The sequence below is a fragment of the Lepisma saccharinum genome, chromosome 24 (genome assembly GCF_977018435.1).
Source record: "Lepisma saccharinum chromosome 24, izLepSacc3.1, whole genome shotgun sequence".
NCBI lineage: Eukaryota > Metazoa > Arthropoda > Insecta > Zygentoma > Lepismatidae > Lepisma > Lepisma saccharinum.
The window spans coordinates 24,289,634-24,314,119 of NC_139252.1; the positions used below are offsets into that span (position 1 = coordinate 24,289,634).

Consider the following 24,486-nt stretch of genomic DNA (forward strand, 5'->3'; position numbering starts at 1 on the left):
AGGACCTGCTGTATTATTTAGGTTAGGGTATGGTGTTTAACATTTACACTGGAAGCAGAGTTGTGGCATGTTCCTCTAGTCTAACCAATAAAAATGAAGTATTCCTAACCACGCCCGTAGCCAGAATTTTATTTCGTGGGGAGGGCGGATCATCCCTCATCAGCAGTGGCGGCGATTGGGTTCCAAAACTGGGGGGGGGGGGCAACGTCAGTTTGGTATATAAGTTTTAGCATAGTGTGGGGGCTAATGTCCCCCACGCCTCAGGGCCGGTTTAAGGTGGGTACTATTGATGCTGCAGCATTAAGCCCATTCCTGAAATAGGCCCAGATGAAAACAGACGAGAATTTTTCGAAAGCTGAACAGTTTTCTTTTGCTATATTAACCTGAAAATAAGTCTTAGAATGGAATTTGGAGCCCCTATTTCGGACGCCTAGTCACAGCGTTACTTATTATAAAGTATTCCCCTGTGCTTAGCACCACGCCATGAAGGCGTATAGGGGGTGTGGGGGTAACGCCCCACACTTTCTTGATCCGGTCGTGAGTGGGGGTGATGTGATCAGCATCACGCCCCTGACCGCCTTTACCCCCCAGGGTTTCCCCCAGGTACCCATATTATTCGACGCTGGGTGTGCGCCGGGGCCGCTTCCATCGTTAGAAAAACTTATTATGCAGTTACTATTATATTATTCTTTGCGCTGTGACGTAACTATAACATCGTTGTGTTTATTGTTCACCGAAGATTTCAAGCATCAGGCCAATTTCGTCTTAATCCGGCCCTAATCGTCGACACTGCTTATAAGCAACATAATCTACAGGCGAAAGCATAGGGGGTAGAATCCCTGAAGATGAATTTCTGAGCATATTGCAACTTATTATACACAATGTTTAATCCTGATAAGGAAGTAGAATACCACTTTTCACTATTTAAATTAGATATTTGTAGGCTTTCCGGGGGGCTTCATACCCCTGAGCCCCGCCCCTGGCTACGCGCCTAACAACACAATATTTTATTATGTCTATTTTGTTGATCATTAACATTCTATCACTTTTCTTCTTATTTAGGTATCTACTGCTGTTGTGGAGCCCTACAACGCCATCTTGTATACGCATCCTACTTTAGAGCACTGCGAGGTTGCTTTCATTGTGGACAATCAGGCGATTTACGAGATATGCAGAAGGAATCTCGGCATAGACAGACCCACTTACACGAACCTTAACCGACTGATTGGACAAATTGTATCCAGGTGAGGAAAAATTCTGACTTATTTTGAGGGAAATGGCGAAAAAACCTTCGTTTTGGGCCGTCTCAAGTAGATTTTCACTTTCTTATCAGCTGGCGTGGATAACTGGAGAATTGCCCTCTTCTCTCCATCTCTCTTATAATACTATGCTTCTCTACAAGTTTTTCGCACGAAGCCGTTAGCTTAAAAAAAAAAATTGGTGGGGGAAAAATTATATCTGTCCCTCTACGTGAATTTAGGTGGGGGGAGAAAGTGCTTCCTCCCCAAAGTCGACGCCTATGATTTCGCTAACCATGGTACTTTGGTAAAGATTTGGCTAAATTCTGATTTTACATTATATGTATGATTTAGAGCCCAACACGTATATTTCTGCCGTGCGATGCGCGATACAACTCAAGGAGCAGTGTTGCTAATGGAGCAGATAGAAAAGTCGTTGCTGTGCGCCGATGCACAGTTGTTACGTACAACAAGAAAATTAGAGAATTCAGGTTTATCTAACGTTGAGTTTTAAACGCCATACATTGTACCAGGACTAGTATTAATATGTACTAACAAGTGGCTTTGTATGTAGCTACATACATATGGACTAAAAATTCGCAAAATATGGACTAACACATACGTAAAATTACCAAAAATGCTGCAAAGAAGACTTCTTCATAGTAATTCCTTATTTGAGTGATTTCAAACAAAATAAACACTTTATTATTTTTCATTGCATTAATGCACTGGTGGAGTTCTAACGGTTCACTCCCACAACCCGTCTACATTGGTATGGAACTGCAACGACAGATAATACACGACCGACACTACCACTGCTTTGAGAACTAAGAACACGCGAAGGTGTTAAACTGCGACAATTGGACCAAAACACTCCTCCTCAGGCAGTATTATTGCCTCTCTGTGATCGGCGACAGTCGGTTGCCTTTGTTGTACATTAACAAACGATGCCGGCTTCCACAACAATAAAAAGTACATATACTTCCACTAGACGATAAGCTGCGCGTCTTTTTTTTTTTTTTTTTTTTTTTGCTATGAACTTGTCACCCATCAAAGCATGGAAATTTTAACACAGAAAACAATATGCATCGCATTAAGCAGCAAAAATGACAGCCTCCTCTATGCAATTTCTACAAGAACACGTGCCGGAGCCAAGAGTTGAAATGCTCATGGAGCCACATAATTTATTTCTTTTGAACAATTCCAAAATTATGAAATATGAACAATTTGTGAATTTCCCGAGCTTGGCTATGGAAGGTTTTGAATTTCAACTTTGTCAGAACTTGAGGCATTATGGAATTTAACGTTCATTGACAAACACACACGCAATACACGCATACAAATCGGTCAAATACTTAGTATGAAATAAAAATATGGTGCTTCCAATCCAAAAAACTCACCGTCACTTTAACTGCCGTTCTCCTTCCGTGACACAAATAGTGCTTCAATATTACAGTTGGCAACACTAGTTACTAGCTAGCCAATGAACATGCACTGCATAAAAGAAGCAACCACTTCGTCATGCTATATTGCCACATTACCGTCCCTGCCGAACGGTGTGAACCGCGAGCTGGAGCGCTATTCAATTGTTTTCAATGATGTTTGCGCGAGTGTGTCCAAATATGGAATGACAATATGGCAAAAATGGCGAAGGTTGGCGAACAGCGTAGAACACGTGATGCTAAGAGAGAGGGAGACGAAACGAAAATTGGTATGTGCGCAACGGCAAAGATATGTGTGATGCACTCTACTACATATCGTTATATCTTTGAAAGTGGTCATGATGTCGAGACGATGACATGTCCTCTCCTATTTGAACAAAGTACCTAAATGATTGTTATTGTAAATTTGTGTCGAATTATATACATGGTTAATTGTAATATCTTACCTGTGTTGACGTGAGGGTTGGGTAAAAGAAGGCTTTCTACTTGACGTGTAAAATAACTTGCAATCTCTTTAATTTTCATGCGTATAGAAGGTATAGAGAGAGAGCGTGTGTGACGTCAGCTGAAGCCAAAATAGCTTGCGGCGGCCGCCATGTTGGACATTCAGCGAGAAGAAATTTCGTCGGGAAAATTAAGGCTGCTTGTTGTTTCTTTATGTTTAAATCATCAGAAACAATAACACGAAGTTCTTAGCAACTAGTTTTGAGGAAAAACAAGAGATCTAGACCTTTTTATGTACTGCGGCGTGTTCATTTACCATATGCTACGTTAGTATACCAGAAACAGTATAATGAAATAACAATAGAATCAAAATAGGAGTTGCATTATAACTCCTACACTAGGAAATGCATTACAAAACATTATTATATAAAAATACGAGCTATGTACGTACAAAGGTTTAACACGATTTAATAACAAAATTTACGCCACCTCAATAAGTAAGCCTATGGTAGATTTCGGACCGAAGTATCAGGCGATAGGCGACTAAAGACAGGAGCCCGTTCATTCAATGGAAGCATTCAGACCGAAGCGACAGGCGACAAGCGATAAGTGTCTGTCTCTTGGCAACCGACTCTTAGAAATGAATGCAATTCTTTAAACAGAAGCGACACGACAAACTGCACGTGTCGCTTGGGGGCGAGCCAATCAACAGCAAACGTTTCACACCGTAGCGACATGACAGGCTGTACCATCAGAAATAAATGAGACCTTCCGACCCGAAGCGACAAGCCGCGCATGTACAGTTATTTTTTTTGCTTCAGACTGAAGGGGCTCGTGTCGCTTGTCGCCCCAAATAATGGAGCTTTCAGATATAATGTCACGCGTCGTGTCGCGTTGGAACGAGCAAGTCAACGTTTACACCTGCCTTAGCGGCAAGACAGACCGCACAAGGGTGCATTGTTGAAATCCTAGAGCAACACGTTGTGTCGCCTGTCGCCTGTCGCTTTGGTATGAATTCTTCTTTAGACTGAAGGGGCCCTTGTCGCTTGTCGTTTGCCATTCCGGTGGGAATTCTCAGGTGCTCGCGTGACACATGCCGCTTGGGAATGAGCCAATCAACAGCAACGTTTCACACCATAAAGGCGTGACAGGTCGCACTAGCCTGCCTTAGATTGGTGAAATTCTTAAGCTACACATGCCGTGTGTCACATTTCGGTGAAAAATCTCCCTAAAAGCAAGCATTCACCGTGCATGCGCTACAAAGAGACCGAGGCGACACGATAAACGATATTGGGAAAACGGACCATGTCCGAGCGACACGTGCAGCTTGGCGTGAAGCTTCCGTTCGGAAGGTTGCATTTATTTCTGATGGTTGGTTTCCAAGCGACACGTCTCTCTTTTTCCATGTCTGAAGTCTCTCTTTGTTCGTCCAATGAACATTCCACAAAGTTCTCAACACGTATAAACATTTGCAATAGTTACCTTTATGAAACGTGCGAACGATTTTCACTATTCCGATATGTCACAAATTTGAATTTAAAATGTTATACATACCGTTAATAATAATACCACTAATATAATCACAACAGAAATGCATGTATAATAAACGTAAATATGTTGTAAGCATGTTTATCTGGGGACCTCTCAATTCCTTCTTTTTTTAAAACATTTCTTGCCACTTCTATTGTTGCATCCGAAAGCTGTGCACAGAGGCATAGCTTCTAATTTATTGTCTACTCGCAGTGTCACTGAAATGTAGAGATCAGTGCCGGATCTACAAAGCTTGCCCCCCCCCCCCCGAAAAATATTATTAAAGATCCCCACTACCTACCTATTTTTACACACACACATCATATATAAAAACGTATATACATATATAATGTATGCGTGTGTGTGTGTGATTATTGATCTCATGTTGACAGTCACATATAAGGGCCTAGTGAGTGATTCCAAAGTCACTTAACACCCCCTATAAAAAGTAAAGGAGTTAGGCTGGATACAATTGGTCATGATAGAAACAAGTTAGGCTTAGGGGGAACCACATTGTTGTGTTCGAAGCGGACGTCCGCCATATTGGTGGGCGCCATATTGAATTCAACTCACAATTTTTAAATGGGAAGGAGGTGATGTCAGAGATCGTGATGTGATATAGTATATATGACACTGCTTTCTTACACCTGGAAAATGATACATTGGTTACAATCATGCAGTCATAACCTTTTCCTGATTAGAGGTAGGTTGAAGAAAGCTTCACCACTGCATTTCTCGTGAAATTTTAGCCTCATTTGATTATAGTCTGACTGTAATATAGTATGTACTATAAACGAACATTCCACGATCAAATCCCTACCACCACAGTATCAGCTGTAACTGTGGCACAACCCAAGATTGCGGTTTTACCTCACCCCCTTCCCCTCGCGGCTGCATTCCCCTAGCCCAGAAAACACGCTTGCGCTCTCTCTATTCCTTCTATACTCTAAGGTGACATCACTTTCTCACCTTACACCTCGACAATTTGGCCTGATTTGGCGATGGATTTCACTCGCATTATGCCTTTGTGCACACAAAAATCGGACGTCGGAGTGAACCTCGATGTTGGACGCCACCTCAATACGACGCGCCATACTCACACGGTGACTTCCCTCAATCTTGCATACAGAACCAGCTGCAGCATGGTTGCTTCGGATCCGGATTGAAAACATTCCGGGCAGTGTTGCTACCAAGCGTGATTATTTTATCTCCTTTAATACAGGAACACGGGTCGGTGTAATTTATTATTTTTGATTTGCCCTCGTACGTAGGATTGGCAATGAAGAAACAAAAATTGCTACTCGTAAGAGAGTTGCATTCAAAAAGTATTGAGTACTTCAAAATAAGAAGAAAAATGCTACTAAACAGTAACTCAAGATAATATAAATTAAATTGATCAACTTGCCGACCCTGTGGCCGAGTGGTTAGCACATCGCGCTGCGACGCCAAGGGTCCCGGGTTCGAATCCCGGTCGGGCTTGGTTGTTTGTGAATGTCCATTCATCAATTTCATCATTTCATCACTCATCCCCATCTTCGCAAATTAGCCAAGAGGCACAAAACGCGAAGTAAAATAAACTAAATCAATAAATTGATCAACCTATCTATTCGTGAGGCAACAATCAGTCTAAAGTGATTTGCCGAAATCTCAGAAATTATAAAATTAAAAACCTGAGTTAAAAGACCTTGAAAAAAACTGTTGAACAAACCGAAAATGATCATAAAATATTTAATCTACCTTTGGTAGTTTGCAATGTACTTTCAAATATGAGAAGTAACAGTCTAAATTGATTTGTCGACATCTCAGAAATTAGAAGATTAAAAACCTTAGTTAAAAGACAGAAATAACTGTTAAATACTGCGAAAATGATCATATTTAATCTACCTTTGGTAGCTTGCCATGTACTTTCAAATATAAGAAGTAATAGTCTAAAGTGATTTGTCGACATCTCAGAAATTATCAAATTAAAAACTTCAGTTAAAAGACCTTGAAAATAACTATTGAATTTACCGAAAATGATCATAAACTTATTTAATCTACCCTTGTTAGCTTGCCTTTTATTTTCAAATACAAAAAGTAACTCCATCTGTCGGCAATTTTCACGATCTCTGATATGGTGCATATGTGTTATTTCATATATATGAAAGTTGTCACCAAATTTCTACGTTTTGTTTGTTCCCTAAATGAAATAAGCCATTTCATAATTATTTCTATGTGCTGAGTTTAAAAACGACAATTAAATATTTTGATTAGCTCGGATAATCAAGGTAATCTACTTTAATGAAGGACACAATATACGTTTATGTATATATACACAATTCAGTATAGGCAACTTGAAACACAGTCTCAATGTAACTAAATTCTCTAGTCGTTACAGGGGTCTACCCCATAGCACAGTTGTAGCGTCATTGCCTTATAATCTAGGGGTCCCGGGTTCGATACCGGTGGAGGCACAAGTGGTTCGGATCCCACTTTAAACTGTAGGTCCAGTCCCGATTAGCCTTACTGTGCATAAAGTGGACTTAAAACAGTAACTCAAACCAAACCAAAACTCTAGTCATTACAATTTAATGTCTATGTAAACACACTCATATTTTCTGTTAAGGTACACAAACGTTTTCTGTGTTGAAACGATTGTCAGTGGATCTCAGTAAACAGCGGATCTTTTAGTGATGGTGATGTTGATATGAAATTCTCCTACAATTTGTATTGTTCTTTCAAAAGTGTAGCACAGATTCAATTTGTACAACAACGGAGCTGGTATACTTAGTACATACAAATAGCTTGTGGGAATTTTTAAATCTATTAAAACGGGAAGAAAATGCTTGAAAGATGGAGCTCTCATTGCAATACGATAAGGAAATTTTGCCTTCCCAAATTCCAACTGCGCTATGACCCAGGACCTGATGGGCCCAGGATAAAAATCTCAGCCTGGCTAAAGCGCATCTTACGAAAAACTCATTTAGTGACAGAATGTTGGTGGTATTTTTCTCCAACTTAAATTTTATCATAATTTACTGTTATGTATTAAGTACATAGTCCTCCGTGGCCGTGCGGTCTAAGGCACCTTGCTTTAGACGGCGAGGGCTTTTTTTCTTTTACTGCAGCAAAATCTTTTTAATTTTTACTTGAAAATTAACAGGAAGTATTCATTGTGCATTACAGCCCTGGGCCCATAAAGTGAACTAAAAATAGAACGTATGTGGAAATATCTGACCATATGTTAGATATGGATGTTTGAAACAGTCCAGTTATAAGAGCATATTTTTCAAATTATAGTGCATATTTTGTAAAATTTTAGGTCATAAGAGCATATTTTCTTTTGCATATTTTTGTGGTTTTTAGGTCATAACAATCCTAGCCCTAGTCATTGCAATGTAATGCTGTCACATACGAAATGAGTAGGCCTAATTGTCGTTCTTTAGCAACATTTTTTTTTTTCAGCATTACAGCTTCTCTCAGATTCGACGGCGCCTTAAATGTTGACTTAACAGAATTCCAAACCAACCTGGTGCCTTATCCTAGGATCCATTTTCCATTGGTAAGTGTAAAAATAATTCATATCCAGAATATTTAGTATAATTATTTGCGGAATTTTTGTTACATTTTGCACTCATGCATAAAATTTATGTGAATATATCTTAAGTTATATTCAATTCAATGAAAAATACTAAATGGTTTAATTTCCTAGTATCGATTAAAACGTCACATATATTATTAGTACAAAGGAAACCTAAATCCGTCTTTCAAAAGGAAGTACTCACACTGTAATAATTTTCTTCAACAAAAGCCAAGGGTGCATGCCCCTCTGAAAATTCTATGTAAGGCCCATGTGCACACAATCAAATGACAATATTTGCGCACATACTCGTACAGGCTCAACCTGTAAATTCGTAACAAGCTAATTGTTTAGAAACTGACATTACATGGTAAAACTCTCAACGTCACTTCACTGAAACGCTTATGATTAGTCAAAATTCGGTATTTTGAACATATGGGTTTCCCCGAAAGGGCGGGGTTTCGAAATTTTTAAAACCATGTCTTGTTTAATAGATGTCTTAATTTCACACAATTTTTGTAGGAAATACTTTTTGGTTTGGTCCACGATTTTCACATATAAGGGAACAAATAAAGTGAGTTCAAATCTTTATTCAGGATTCAAACCTAAGACCTTTAGGTTCAGAGGCTTATTCTAATTGAATGGAATTGCTAGATGCCCTGGCTTACCAGAGTCCACTACTTTGTGAAGAACGATTCCTACTCGATATACAAATGCTAAAAAACTATTGGATGTTGATTATCCGGTTAGTACGTAGTACCCGTATTGCTTCATGAGAAATGACATTCTAAATACATTTCGTTAGAGTTTCTTAATAATTTTCTCACAATTTTTTGTCTTAGAATTCTCTCTCTGTATTAACAATCATTCACCCTTTGTTTTAATAAAGTTCTTCTAAATTTGTTACTTATTTCCGATTTAAAGATTTTTTGTTGTTTGTTTGTCTGTTTGTTTACCATTATGGTGTATTAATTGTTTGCTAACTTCTGGAGTCACCAGTGACGTATAAATACATTACAGAAATGTTTTGTATTATAAAATATCACATTTGAATTTATGTTAAGGTCATGAGCTCGCTCTTTCCATCCACTAATCACCAGTCAGCCTTAACCAGACCCGTAGCCAGGATTATATTTCGGGGGGGGGGGGCTCATCCCTTATCAGCACAGGCGTTGCCAGAAATATTTATAGAAGGGGGCACTCCACTAATAAAACTTGATTAGTAGAAATAATAATGATAATAATAATTATTACCACGGTTATAATTGTCATTTTACAAGTTATTAAAAATGAACCAAGTTTAATCCAAATTTATTGTTATTATTATTACATTTATTATTATTATTATATAAATGGAGAGATTTTGATACTCGATCCACCGTATGAGTGAATATCCAACACAACTGTTGTCCATTATTTTCCGTACATTTTGTGCAGTTAGTGTACTGAAATTCATAGTTATTGTATTTTGTTATTAACTTTTACACATTCCATTAAAGGAAGGCTTTAAAAGTTAGAGACAGATTTTACTCATAAAGTTTATATTGTGTGACCTCTCACAAAGAAAACTATACTTTTTAAGAGCTGTGAATCCATTTTTTCTTTGTATTAACTGGTATAATAGAAAATACATATAATCTGGTCCTCTATTATACACTAAACTTTTTTCGTTCTAATGTTTAATCCTGCTAAGCAAGTAAAATTAATTACCACTATACGCTACTGAAATTAGATATTTGTAGGATTTCGGGAGGGTTTCAGCCCCCTAACCCTCCCCCTGGCTACGTGCCTGGCCTTAACCCCGTCTCTCTCTTTCTCTCCTCTATTGTTGCTGTTCCATTGATTTCCCACTATAGGAGCTATCCACGAGTAAACAAAAACATATCGAACGACACAATCGATTGTGGAACTGTAGCACAACAACTTCCGGTTCACAGCGGCCGGTTAATTCAAGCGCGTACTTGTGACCTTTCTTCTCGTTTTGTATACGGGATGAAATGGATCATATAAAAGCACTTGACGACGAGGAGAATAAGAGATATCAGGGCAAAGTAGAGGCCTTTGCATATCAATTGGATGAGCAAATTGGAAGTAATATGGCATTATTCCAGGATGAAATCCATTTGCTGATCATCGTTGCATTGGCGATATTTGCAGCCTACATATTTAATAGAAAGTAATTTTTCCTGCAGAGCGAGAGCGCTTAAAGCATGTAAATCTTTGGATGCATACATTTATGTTTTAAGTGAAAAAGTGCGAGATGTACGGACATATAAAAAACGGGAAAAGGAGCTTTTTTTTCTTCTTTCTTCAGTCAGGGCGAGTCAGAGGGATGCGGTAATGCACACTTGCTGGTTGGTTTCGTTCCCGTTTGAACGCAGAAATACAAAACGCCCATTGTTATTTTAAGTCAATTTTCTGCTATTTGTGTTAAACATGACGATGAAGATGAATAATAAACTGGAAAAATTACTGATGGGACAAACACAATGACACACCATTGCCTGACCGTGGTGTTCAAACCTACGACCTCTTCTTTATCAATGTTGAAAAGATTTTCATTGCAAAAGACAAAAATTAATAATAGTACCCGCACTTAATTTTCTGGTTTCAAAAAAAAATATTTCCTCTGGTTGCACAAAAATTTATTTCCTCTGGTTACACAAAAATTTAGTACAGTTCGTGTGTACTTCAAGAACGTAACGTGTAACCTATCTGACTTTGAAAGGAAAAGTAATATTTTTGCTCTTATCACTAAAACATAGAGAAAATCCAGATTTGAATGATTTCTCTTCTACCTTTAATTAAGTGCAAGGGGTCCGGGACGCAAACTTTTTTGGTGGGGAGGAAACAGGACGGGGTATTTTTAAAGTCCTGACGTTCAAAACGGGAAAAATAATGTTATTTCCCGACTAAATTTGGAGCAGAAAATATTCAACATTACCAGATACTAAAAAAAATGTTAATTATACACACAATTTTACCCTCAGATGATGATTTATTTTGCATTTCTGGAAAAAAACCCTGCTAATTTCAATAAATTTCGGACATTTAGTACAAAAAAAATGTAGGGAATAAACTACTTTTAAAATCTATCATTTTTTCCGAAGTCTGGATCGGAACGGGATTTTTTTTTTTTTTCAGGTCCAGACTTTTTGGTTTCCTGCACATCCGTTGTCATTACTTCGGAGTCTACTCCTGCTAATGGGCTTCCAATTTTCATGCCTGACAGCTTGAATGCAATAATTTTGGCTCCTAGATCTCGAGGAAATGGATGAAGAGAGATCCGTGAAAGATTATTTAGCATTGATCCTAGTTTACATCAACCTTGTACACACCCGTTCGTTCCTTTCATACATGACACAATCTCAGCTCCATTCAGCGGCATGTTGTGAGCCTACGAACCGGAAGTTGTTGTGCTACAAGCATGGCGTCCGCGCGAAGGCACTTCCTTCCGGTGGATAGCCCCTATAGGCTTTTTGGCAGAATAGTTTTGCAGCCTTTTGCAAGTGACGGAGTGGTTAGCACAGCGCGCTTCGAGACTAGGGCTCCCCGTTTCGAATCCCGGCCTGGGCGTGAGTCCTTTGTGAGTGTTTCTTCATCAATTTCATCATATCATCACTCTTCCTCATATTCGCGATTAGTCCAAAGTGGCAGAAAAACGAAATAAAATAAAGCAAACCAATCAATCAATCAAAGCAAGTTTTTCCGGCGGAGTGTGCGAATTAAGAATCGGAAAAAAGGAGTACTTTGTCAAGAAAATAATAAATAAATAAATAAATAAAATGAAGCGTTAGTCTTAGGGTGTTCGGGAAAAGGCACATAAGTCACAAATTGAAATTTTCTTTTGCATTTTTTTTAAGTTTCACTGAATCAATTGAAGAAAATATTATAAAATTTTATTTTACATTGGGCATCCGTAAGGATTCTAAACAGTGATGATCGAACATGTATATCATTTGTGCAATGTTTTCTTTTAAGAGAATAAACATAAAAATTATCGGTTGTAAATTTTTTTTTTTACTTAAGTGCTTTTTCCCGAACAGCCTAGAATTGTCATGGTTGAAATATAAAATAGTTGTGCTATAATTTAATAGTGTAATAACATATTCGGTGACATACACTGGGTTCAAAACCTGGGCTATCTCACAATACGGTAGTGTCCGAATGGACCAGAAAAAAATGTGCTGGGGCAGAAATGGGGATGGTTTTCGTTATGGAGATTTTAAAACAATCTCAAACAATTCATTTATCGACCTTCAAATTTCCTGTTTTTCACGCATTTACCAAATTGTTGCAAAATTCAGTCTCCTTCTATTTAATTTGGCAACAAACTATGGCGGCTGGACACACTGCTGGAAGGAGGGGGACGTTTTTACATTTTTCCCGTTTATAGGCAATTTCCATGCTGGAACAACATTGTTTTCAACGAAAAATGAAAGCTATCCGTCCGTATAACCACATGTTAAGCCGCCCCGCCAGAAAGGGTTGCGGTGGGTTGGGGTGAACTTGTGATACTTCGCAACTTCTTAATAAAGCTCTCGGACACATTGCCAAGTCCTGAAGCGAAATCATCATCTTATTGAAATGAACAATTTTATTCACAATTTCGAATAGATTTTTCTTCTGTATTTAAGTCCTGCGCTTTCCAGATAGCCTAGAATATACGTTTCTGATAATATTATTATAAGTGTAATATATTATTGACAGTGGCGGCGAATGGATTCCTAAACCAGGGTGGACAAAAACCAGTATATTTCCCTTTGTAAGATAAGGTTTAGCATAGTGCGGGGGCAAAAGTGGCGAAAAGTGGAGGCAACCTCCCCCCTCGCCCCCCTATTCGCCGCCACTGCATGATTACTTGATTATAGATAGACTTTAGTAGAAAAAGAACAGATGGATCTATAGTGGGATTCGAGCTATTATCACAGGCAACAACAATTAAGGGAGAGGAACTGAGGTGTGAACACAAAGTTTGATCTGTGGTTTGACCTTGCGTTGTAGATTCTGCCGATACAGACTTTAAATTATGTGCATAAATAAATGTTGATAAGCTCTTTTAACATTTCAAAGATTTTAAGACGTTGATGTAATTGTTTAGAATACGTATATTGTGTTAGAAATAGAATACGCTTTGAAAATCACATTGTTAATTTATATTTGCACACGTGATTTTATAGGCAACGTATGCTCCAGTGATGTCAGCTGATAGAGCCTACCACGAGAAGATTACGGTCGCCGAGATAACAAAATCTTGTTTCGAACCACAAAATCAAATGGTAAGTTTATTCCTATTGCAACCGTATGTCGCACCATGATGTATCAGTCTTTGTATCACCCAAATAGAAAGGTAGATAGCAGGCTGAAGCCATTTTTGATATGTTTAGCTACCGTTTGGTAGGTCTGCAAGTCCACCAAATTTTGACTTTTTAGTTGTGGTAAAGGTAAAAAAAGATAAAGTGCTCCCCTGTGCATAGCACCACGCCATGAAGGCGTCTAGGGGGTGTGGGGGAAACGCCCCACACTTTCTTGATACGGTCGTGAGTGGGGGTGATGTGATCAGCATCACGCCCCTGACCCCCAGGGTTTCCCCCAGGTACCCATGTTATTCGACGCTGGGTGGGCGCCGGGGCCGCTTCCATCGTTAGAAAAGTTCCCGGATTTGAACCGGCCGGAGATCGAACCCGGGACCTTTAGCATGGTAGTCAGACGCGTTACCGACTGAGCCACCGCGGTTTAGTTGTGGTAGTAACTTCTTTGATACAGATAGTTCACACGGACGAGCATCGCCAACCTTTAAGGATACTTTTCTTAGTTTTGCTGACTAGAACCCTAAAACTATTCAAAATAATGTGATATTATTATTGATTATGTATTTTACAAGATACTCAAACTCTAAATTGAAAACAAATATTCTTACCAATGAAAATTCTTATCACTCCAAACATAAGACATTTTAAGACATACAGATTCTAACTTGCAGATCAGACATGGAAAAACCTCCTCAAAACAACATCGAGAGAAAATTAGCAAATAAATTAAGCAAATACAAAGATATAGCTAATGTATGTACAGTATATCTATCTATCTATATATGTATTGGTAAATATTAGAGCTGAGCCGATAACACCTCGAACAATTACCCATACCGTTGCCGATACTTTTATCGATTCCCACCGATTCTTGAAAATTGTAATAATTAAAAAAAGTTGTTCAAAATACTGATTAGTATTAGTTTGTAAGTATTCTATTGCAATTAATGCTGCTACAATTTACCAAGCGTTTTGCTTTAAAACACACAATAATTACATCACAGTATTTAAATACCTCTTAAATAGAAACTTCGAATTTTGCATAATTTTCAGGATAATTGGACCCTGCGAGAGTAACGAACCCCGTGAGAGACCAAAATGCCTCGAAAGTATTCATAAATAAAATCCAAACCGATATTTTCCGATACCGATACATGGGCATCGCTATCGGTTCAGCCCTAATATACAGAGCATTCCCTGGCATTCGCTACGAGACTCGGCGGCAAGCGGTCCGGCATCAGCGCTTGTCTTTCCCGGTGAGCGGGTCCGCGACAGTCGCACGCTACAGTCTGTTTTCTCGCTCTCCGTGCCTTCGCTCTCTTTCCCTTTCTGTTGGTGTTGCAGACTGACGCCAGTATAATATTCCCTCGGAAGTTGTGTTCTGTCGTGTCTGTGTGTTGATGATTGTGGCTTAATATGGCACCACAAAAGTTTACATTACAACAAAGGATTTATCTTGTCGAGTGTTACTTCGGAAAGAGGAATTGTGGAGAAGTGCGACGACGTTTTGCAACGAAATTTCCTGGTGTTCCTGTTCCACATAGGACCACTATATTAAAAATCGTAAAAAAAGTTTAGAGTAACAAGATCAGTTCTGAATAAAAGTGGAAAGAAAAATGGGGAAATCTAAAATATAAATTATACCAAGACAATCCGCACACCATCCTTGAGTTAAAAGAGAGTATTGTACGAGAAATAGGGAGAATTACAGTAGACGAACTTGCACGTGTAAATGTCAATTTCCTTCGGAAATGCCAGGAATGTGTTGCAGCAGAGGGACATCGTTTTCAACACCTTCTGTAGTCAAGGTTAGTACACAATATGAAAACTGTAATTTTAATAGCCGACTCTAGCGCCTGTCGCGGACCCGTTCACCGGGAAAGACAAGGGCTGATGCCGTGCCGCTTGCCGCCGAGTTTCGTAGCGAATGTCAGGGAATGCTCTGTACTATATAGACACATAAGGAAGGAGGTCCACAAGGGTTGGGAGCACAGAATCGTCGTCACGAATACATACGAGATGTGTATCATGTTTTCAAAATATGCAACAACTTTTTTTTTAATACTGTATGTAAACTGTATATTTGAATGTAAAACAATATATATGAATATATATTAATGTAATATAACTATTATATTAGTATGTAGTGTAGTAGACTTATTTCGAAAGATTGATTTAATTTTTGATACCGATTTATTTCAATAGTTTTACAAAAGTGAACGAAGTCAATTTTAAGAAAATTTGGAAGTGTTATAGTGTGGAATACTAAATGACTTGGCTGAAATCTCAGGAATTTAAAATGATAGAAAGATGAAAGTTAAAGTGTAAGCAAGCGTTTCAGACATTAGAAAAATTATTTAGGCTAGGAAGTTGCTCTATGTGGTAACGAATTTAACTAGCTTTAAATTGTTCACACAATTGCAGGTGAACTGTAACCCACGACATGGTAAATACATGGCAGTGTGCATGCTGTACAGAGGTGACGTCGTTCCCAAAGATGTCAATTCTGCCATTGCTTTGATCAAGAAAGAGAAAAGCATCCAGTTTGTAGAATGGTGTCCAACAGGATTTAAGGTATGTAATTCTGGTTGATAACACATGCAATAATTGCATTTGTCTAACATTATGGAATGTATTCTTTTACCATTGAACTTCCAAACTAGTGACTTGTGGTGGCCACGACACTTGGCTGGGGAGGAATTTATGAGTAAAGCTGCAAAGTACATTGCAGGTACGATCGTTAAAAGAAATGCTTCCCCCATAAAGCCTTAATACCAGTAGCCTTATGGGGGAAGTATTTCTCTCCACGACTCTCCACTCTCCCCATTATAAGAATGCATACAGAGCGGTGGTATTTACATACACAAAATGAATTTACCTATTTCAATTAAAGTTATAATTTGGGAAGGACCTGAACTTTATTTATCCGAATACGTATCTGCAATATTTGTCAGAGAGAGAAATTTTTGTTCATCATTTACGTAATTATCAGTGATGCTAACTTATGGCCCTGTGGGGCTCCAGCCCACCTAATAATTTGCCTCGTATTTTAGAAATAAAGTTTCCTGTCAAACAAGTCAAGCTGTTCCATAATTATACACTTAAAATAATTTTTATAAATTTGTTAGATCTCTAATTTGTTACTTGTCAGTGTTCTATTATATATTATTTTCACTTTCCGTAGTGATATCATTATTGTAAAAGTAAGGGGCACATGAGTTGAAGCATTCCACCGAATAACGCTGTATGGCACATTTCAGTTATTGCGAGAACAACGGATAAAACCTGTAGTATGTTACTGTACTACAATAGAAAAAAACATAAAACCTTAAGCAAGCACAGTTTCAATTTTTGAGCAGCATCCTACCTTATGACTGGCCAGCTTGTAGCCCGTAGATGCAGGGCCGCAGCATGATTCCACTGGTAACTCAGCACATTCTCAAAAGTGCCATACAGCGTTATTCGGTGAAATGCTTCAGTTATTGACATGTTTTATGAGTCATAGAAATTTATACAACAAATCTCTAAGTCCAGTCCACTCATTTTGAAAAAAGAAAAGTTGGAGCCACTTGTAATTATTATACCTTCCATACTTGAGAAAAAGAAGTAATACACATAACATTACCGACTGTCCACACACATGGCCTAATGCTTTCAGTTTCATAAATAATAAAACTTTGAGCCACATGACTGTATAGTTTTATTTTACATAAATGAAATGTGTAAAATTTGCAATGTTAAGTGATATAATTACTGCAGAAATACTCCAAAGGATGTCTGGAGAAACTCCCCTATCTGTACCCAAAGGTGATAGATTGGACTATCTGAAAGCATGGCCATTGAACTTCTGTTATGACCGGAAGCATTGGAGCCAAGGGGGGAGAGTGAGTATACTCTGTCTCGGTTATCTCTGGATCGACAGAGCAGAAGGGGAGAATCGAATGCGCAGAGCGAAGCAGTACACGCTGTTGCGAAGGCATCCTCCCCTCAAGCAATCCCGTTCCCTCTCACGTGTTCGTTGGTGGGGTCGTTTCGTGTTACTACTTGCACAGTGACTTTTTTTTGTTCGCTTGATCCAGAGATAGCTGGGACAGAGTAGAATCTTCTAACTTCCTTTTTCGGTGGTGTTTTCGTAGAATACTCAATGGAAGTATTTGTCCCCAACCGATGGAGTGGTGGAGGAGAGTGCAGGTACAATGGATCTTATGGAGAAACCGCGCGGTGTTGCCATTTAAGGTTCACTAGCTCTTATCGTCGGCCGGAATTACCGTGCTTCCTTCCTTTCACAATAAATATGTTGTATATATTATATATTGTTATACGAGGTTGTTACAATAGTTAGTTTTCCAATATTATTATTATTAATCAGAATTCTGAAATTGGTGCACCACCATCACCATAATTTCTCTATTTCATAAAGTAACATTCAACTTTCTCGCTGTGGGTTTTTATATAGATTTATAAAACAAAATTTGGCAGAGATTTTCCACTGCGCCAATAAAAAAATCCACACAACCATCCATAGGCGTAATTTTGCACGTCCGCTTGCTCTTATCCATTACAAAAATCATCACAGGCATTCTCCTTGGGAGACAGGTGATCCCCACATTATCTTATCCAAAAGAACTGGAATTGTTAAAAGGAATAAATACGCTATTATAGATGATTGTAAATTTATTAATGAACACATTTCTTCTTTAGAATAAAGAAGGTATAATTTTAATATGTTATAATTTTAATGGGTAATCCTGTGTTCATGGTACTGAGCAAATTATAATGCTGCAAGGCATTTAAAAGCACAATCTACATAGGTAATGGAATAGTAAAAATTTAAATTTCCGTAATTTCTATAGAACGAAACTTCGCATTTTCCTAATTTTACTACAACTGAGAACCACTTGCGACTAGATTTGGGAAGAAAACTTTGGGATGAACTTAGAGAGGAGAGAGGGGATGAACTTAGTTCGTTTTCCATCTTAATAATCTTATAAATGTTTGCAAAGGGCTCCCCAGAATACTATTTAGTAGGCTGTAATTAGTTTCCACTCATTTAAACCTCACGCGCAGATCTTTTTTACCAATGTAGAATGCATGCTTATAATTGGACGTTATTTGCTTAATCAAGGCCACCCGTAAGATTTTTGTAGGGAGGAGGGAGGGCAGCAGTACTTAAAGTGGAGGAAAGGGGGGTGATGCTTTTCCCAATTTTTGCCCCACCAATAGGCACTTAAGCTGCTGTCTTTCATTGCAACCCTCGTCCAGGATAATAAACATTTTCTATCGAGCAAGGCCTCATCTCCAGGAAGCTATCAACTCGCGGCAAGCCACGGCACCTAGCGACCTGTTGAGTGAGATGAGTCAAGGCAAAATGGATAATAAACCTTTTCCTGCTCCCACAAAAATAGGCAATAATTAGGCTGGAGAGTTCAATGAACTAACCAATTTCTAACTACGCACTGGTAATGATCAGGCTGGAAAGTTCATACGAACTAACCGATCACTGATCAGGCTTATACGAAAATGTTGGGAACTACGCACCCCTCGTCCATGTTTTCACGCTACAATTTCAAAATTTGAATTGTATGAAGTCTTTCCAGATATCTCCACCCCCTCTGCGGACACCCTTGTGCTTAATATCTAATCAAACAGAAACCAATGCCATTCTAAGTTTCTTTAATTCAGATTATAGTCCAGTGCCGCCTATTGGCAAATCAGAAACAAAATAAGAATAAACAGCAACGTATAAGTTTAGCCAACATTTAATGAGCAGCGACATATTAAAAAAAATGCTTAACGAAATCATGTGTATTTTTACTGTATATGTAGATACATATGGGACTCTGAAATTGAGTGCACTAAACTAGAACACTATAAGTATTATGACGCTTTCGGATCTTAAGAAATGTTTATTGAAGAAGTGAATTAAAAAAGCAAAGAATTACGGACTATTACGACATTGAGAATCTCGCAAGTTACTGAATTATCGCGAAAGGTACGCTATTCTTGATCTCTATGTAGGTTTAAGGATAGATTCATTTTTTTGTCAACAGAATTACCATTTGTGCTTGAAAACAAAATCTGAATGAAACAAAATATATGAAAAAGAACATGCACTAATAAATGATGGCATGACGGATGTAGAAGGTTGCTATCTATAGGCGATTCTTAAGATGCTTCTCCCTCCCTTCCTGGAAGAATGCAAACAAGAGAAAGGAAAACAGAGAAGAGGAAGGGATTATCTACGAAGTGAAATGTAAAGAATGTCAGACTGTGTACATAGGAGAAACGAAAAAGAGGCTGAAAGACAGGTTGAAACAAAATAGGGATGAAGTACGATTTAAGAGAGAGAGAAATGCGATATTTAAACACACGAAAGAAACAGGACATGACATAGAGTGGGATGAGGCTAAGCAGATAGGAAGCTAGAAGAGAATACTAGTGAAAAAATGGAAGGAGGCCAAGGAAATAGAGAAGAAAGGTGAAGAAGACACAATGAACTGGAATGGGGGACTGAAGATAAGAAAAGAATGGAAGAAGGTGTTAGAAAGAGTGGAAAGGACAAGAGAGAAACAGGAAAGAAGATGGAAAAAGAATGAAGGAAAAACAAAAGCGTGAGATAAGGAGTGCAACCACATTCTAAATGGAAGAAAATATGTTTAGCCTTTTAGGTGAAAGTACAGTTGACAAGGGAAAGCCACCTGCTAGAAAGTTCCAGAACAACTTTCTAATAGTCTGGAGGGGAGTAATGTTTGTGTATATATATTGTCCTGTTTTTGTACCTTGTTACATTTGTACTTGGTGCAGAGTCTGAAGAAAACCTTGCTAGAAGGTTGAAACGTTACGTTTAGTTTACGTTTTATAATAAAATAAATTTCTGCCTTGGTCTGCATATTGTGTTTTTCATATCATGGAAACAAGACTTAATGGTGTTGTAAGAAAGTAATATGTTTGTTATGATACACGAATGACGTGAAAAGGGGGGATATGTATGTTACGACATACGAACCAACTTGTGAGAATTTTTGTTTCAAGCGTCAACTTCAGGTTACAATTAATTGAGAACTACTTGACGTACAATGTAACAAACGCCATTCTTAATTATTTTTTCCGTACTTTCAAATCAGCTGAAAATAAAATGGGGTTTCCATTTAAAAAAACTAAGTTTGTGTTGAAAATCGTACTTCCTTACGTAATTGAACGTATTGTGTCCACTAATTTCATGAGCCCCTCTCATACCTATGTGCGAAAGAAGTTTTTCAATATTTATTGTCGTCTACGAAATATTTACGGTGGGAATTTTAGGTGACTCACCCTGTATAATATTCATTATTTTGCATTTTTCTTTTTACAATGATCATAAAATCGTTTATAAATTATCTTGAATTTTTTTATTTATTGCGAAATGTGAGAGTACGTCGAGTTGCTAATAGATGGAACTGCTTACAATATTACATTCATCTTTATTTTCTTTATTTTTCAGATCATTTGAAATAAATTACTTTCTACACTTTTAATAGAATGTTAATAGAAAATGTATGACTAATGCACTTGCATGTAAAGTTTTGCTATATCTAGTTTTACAAATAATCTAAATAATTCTTATCCTCTTGTTAGTTTATTAAATTTTATCTATAATTTTTAATTAAAAGTACGCACATTACTGAATTGTTTCATAGCAAACGAAAAGCATTTGTTTTTGTAAGGTGTTCCGCAAACTTCTTACGGCACACCAAAAATTATCCATCACTAAATACGGCACGCACATGGCATAGTGGTTCGGATCCCACTTTAAACCGTAGGTCCAGTCCCCATTAGCCTTACTGTGCATAAAGTGGACTTAAAACACCAACTCAAACCAAACCAAACTAAATACAACACATTAAAAATATTAATCCCTCAAAAGCATACGTTTGAAAATATGCTATTAGAAGTAATCTATTAACTTATTATTATTAATCTAATCCCACACACTGGTGTGGTGTGTATTCTTTTTCACATACATTTTATGAATCCCAAAGCACTCTACATTAGAAAACACAAATTTCTACTACTTTTTAAACTCCTTCCATCAGTGTGTCTGCTTTGCTGAACTCAGATGGCTGATACGTTGAATTTGAGTTGATTTTTGTTTCCACTTTATTTATTTATTTAAATTTCCAGAACAGAACTAGCCATTTTAAACCGGAAAGAAACAACAGTAAAACAGTAGACTAGTGTTAAAAAAACACAAAAAATAAGATAAAATATCAAGCCAAAACAGTACCAGTGTAAACAGATCCGTTTCGCAACAGAATTACTTATGTACAATATTCTCTAAGTTGCTGATAAAAGACGAATATGAACTGAATATATATACTCGGTTTGAAATGGTGTTGAACTGATTCGATAGCCAATGGAATAATGAACGTTGAACGAGTGAGAGGTTGGGAGTTGCAGTGTGGAAAGTTTCCTTGCTCCGTGTTTTATGTCTAGGCACTCTGAGTGAGAGTTCGTGGAGTGGACTACATAAGTTTCCATTTATGAGCTTGAATAGCAATTTCATATATGCAACGTATCTACGTGTTTCTGGAGTATTAATGTGTAGTTTTTCAAGCAGATCTCTCTTACGCAGGTGTCTCAGAATCAGGGACTGCGAACCGAATTCGAACTCGAACTGAAACATGCTCCAGTTCGACTTATAGTTCGCACTCGAACCTGAACTGAAATGTTTCGCTACATTCCGGTGCACCATAACCCTCCTTGTACTTTCAGTTTTAGTTCAGTTCCGGAATGAAACTTCATTGTGAACACTTTCGGTTCGCACCCGAACCTGAACTGAAATGTTTCGCTACATTCCGGTGCACCATAACCCTCTGTGTACTTTCAGTTTCAGTTCAGTTCCGGAATGAAACTTCATTGTGAACACTTTCGGTTCGCACCCGAACCTGAACTGAAATGTTTCGCTACATTCTGGTGCACCATAACCCTCTGTGTACTTTCAGTTTCAGTTCAGTTCCGGAATGAAACTTCATTGTGAACACTTTCGGTTCGCACCCGAACCTGAACTGAAATGTTTTGCTATATTCTGGTGCACCATAACCCTCCGTGTACTTTCAGTTTCAGTTCAGCTCCGGAATGAAACTTCCAGATCCAAATATTTGGAAATAGATAAGATCCGAAATGCCATTAAGGCAGTGTTTCTCAATTTTTTTGCCTGAGAGACCCCCTTGACATAATTAAATATTTCTGTGTACCCCCTGAATTCTCAATATTTTATATACCTAAAAATTGTATGAAATAAGTGTGAAAAATGACACCAAACACGAACTCATTGCTTCCAATACGCTACATAATAATATGGATACGTAGTTTTTACTTCTGAGTGGCAATATGTTTGTAATTCGTATATCTTGGTCGTGTTTGGTGTCATTTTTCATATTTTATAGCCCAGATTTCAATTATAACAAAATAAATGTAATATTGTTACAACATAAAAGAATAACATTGTTGATTCAAATAGTCAGTAGGTGACTCACTAGTCACTACGTCCGTCCGGTCCAGTTCCTATTGCGTCACCACCTGTAGGAAGGGAACAGGAAGTATGTATTTTCCTACAGTGCCTTACATCGCATTGCATTCCCGTTCCCAACCAATCACGTGGCCTCCTACCCGACTGCCATGCCAACAAACTGTTTAAATCCAGGTACTATAAATAACCCTGTTCATACAAGATATTAGTCAAATCCACATTGGAATCGTATTTTTCACCACAGCTGCAGCGCAATTCAAGAAACAATTCTCATATCGGCATTGTCCAAGAGTGGTGGTTATTGGTTCTGCGGTCACGAAAGAAGTTTGATCGACACACTGTCGGCTTAAACCACAATACATTTTCTTTCAAAGTGTAACTGGGGAAGGCAAGTGCAATGCGCATTTTCCCCACTTTTCATTGTAGTTACTCTTGGGAGGGCGCATTTTTCCCACTTTTATTGCGAGAGCTCACTTTTCCCGGGCGCATTTTTCCCGACACCGGTGGTTTTGGCTGCACCAGCCACCCAGGTAAGCGTGGAGCGGTTGTTCTCAAGTGTGAAGTTTGTAATGTCAGATTTGAGGTACAGTCTTGGACACAGCTGGCTTGTAACGACCCTATTGAAGAAGCAGTGAAGCAAGCCATCCATGTCTGGCCACCAAGCGCCTTGTGACTAGACAACCCAAACAACATTGCAATTTTGCGGCTTGTATACCAGTCACGGGTATACATCTCTGTAAATTGAGTAGTGATGCCAAAGAGAAATACGAGATGAAGATTGTCGATCGTAATGTCTCGTGTTCTCGACATGGAATAATACTCGGTCCACGTTACGTTCCATTATTTAATGTTGTTTGGAATGAACCTGACGGACTAGGTTTATATTTTCAATCCTTGCATTACAGTAAATTCCATATTTTACAATTATATTAATGCTTTGAACGAAAATAATGCCCATAAAAACATCGAACACACGTTCACACCATTCTTCTCACGCACATGCACGTGAAAACAAACACACAAAGCTAAGTTTTAACTTCCAAGTGAATGTCCAAATAACAGTAAATGGAGAAGCACGATGTGCGAAACATGGGATTTTTCACAGAAAGAATGCGTCTATTTGTGACATACGTGGTTTCTATTAATAGACAATGAAACAATTATGAGAGAAATTAACATGCATTTTCGTCTTCAGGTGCTGAGGAAGGAAACAGACTGACTGGAAAAAAGAAAGCATGGTGCTATTGATAGGCTGTTGGTTAGCGTACAGAGCTTTCATCAGTGAGGTCTAGGTTCGATCCCCACCAAGGACATTTATTTTTATTCTTTTCTATTAGTGAAGAAGTATGTAATATTGTTTTCTAGGCATTTTGACGAAAGGATACGCATCAAATTTGTTCGTTTAATCTGTATTTTCATTCTTCTAATAAGTTCTTTATCGCAATGGGATAAA

The 24,486-nt window shown here is 38.1% G+C and overlaps 1 protein-coding gene across 1 annotated transcript in view; it reads left to right on the forward strand.

The window, feature by feature from the left end:
- Positions 1 to 24,486, forward strand: part of LOC145978340 (tubulin alpha-1C chain-like) — a 167,055-nt gene that overhangs the window by 66,796 nt on the left and 75,773 nt on the right. The window contains exons 5-8 of the mRNA XM_083110926.1: positions 1,063 to 1,244; positions 8,099 to 8,195; positions 13,394 to 13,492; positions 15,950 to 16,099. Of these exons, the coding sequence (XP_082967052.1) occupies positions 1,063 to 1,244; positions 8,099 to 8,195; positions 13,394 to 13,492; positions 15,950 to 16,099 (528 nt within the window). The remainder of the gene's footprint in view (positions 1 to 1,062; positions 1,245 to 8,098; positions 8,196 to 13,393; positions 13,493 to 15,949; positions 16,100 to 24,486) is intronic.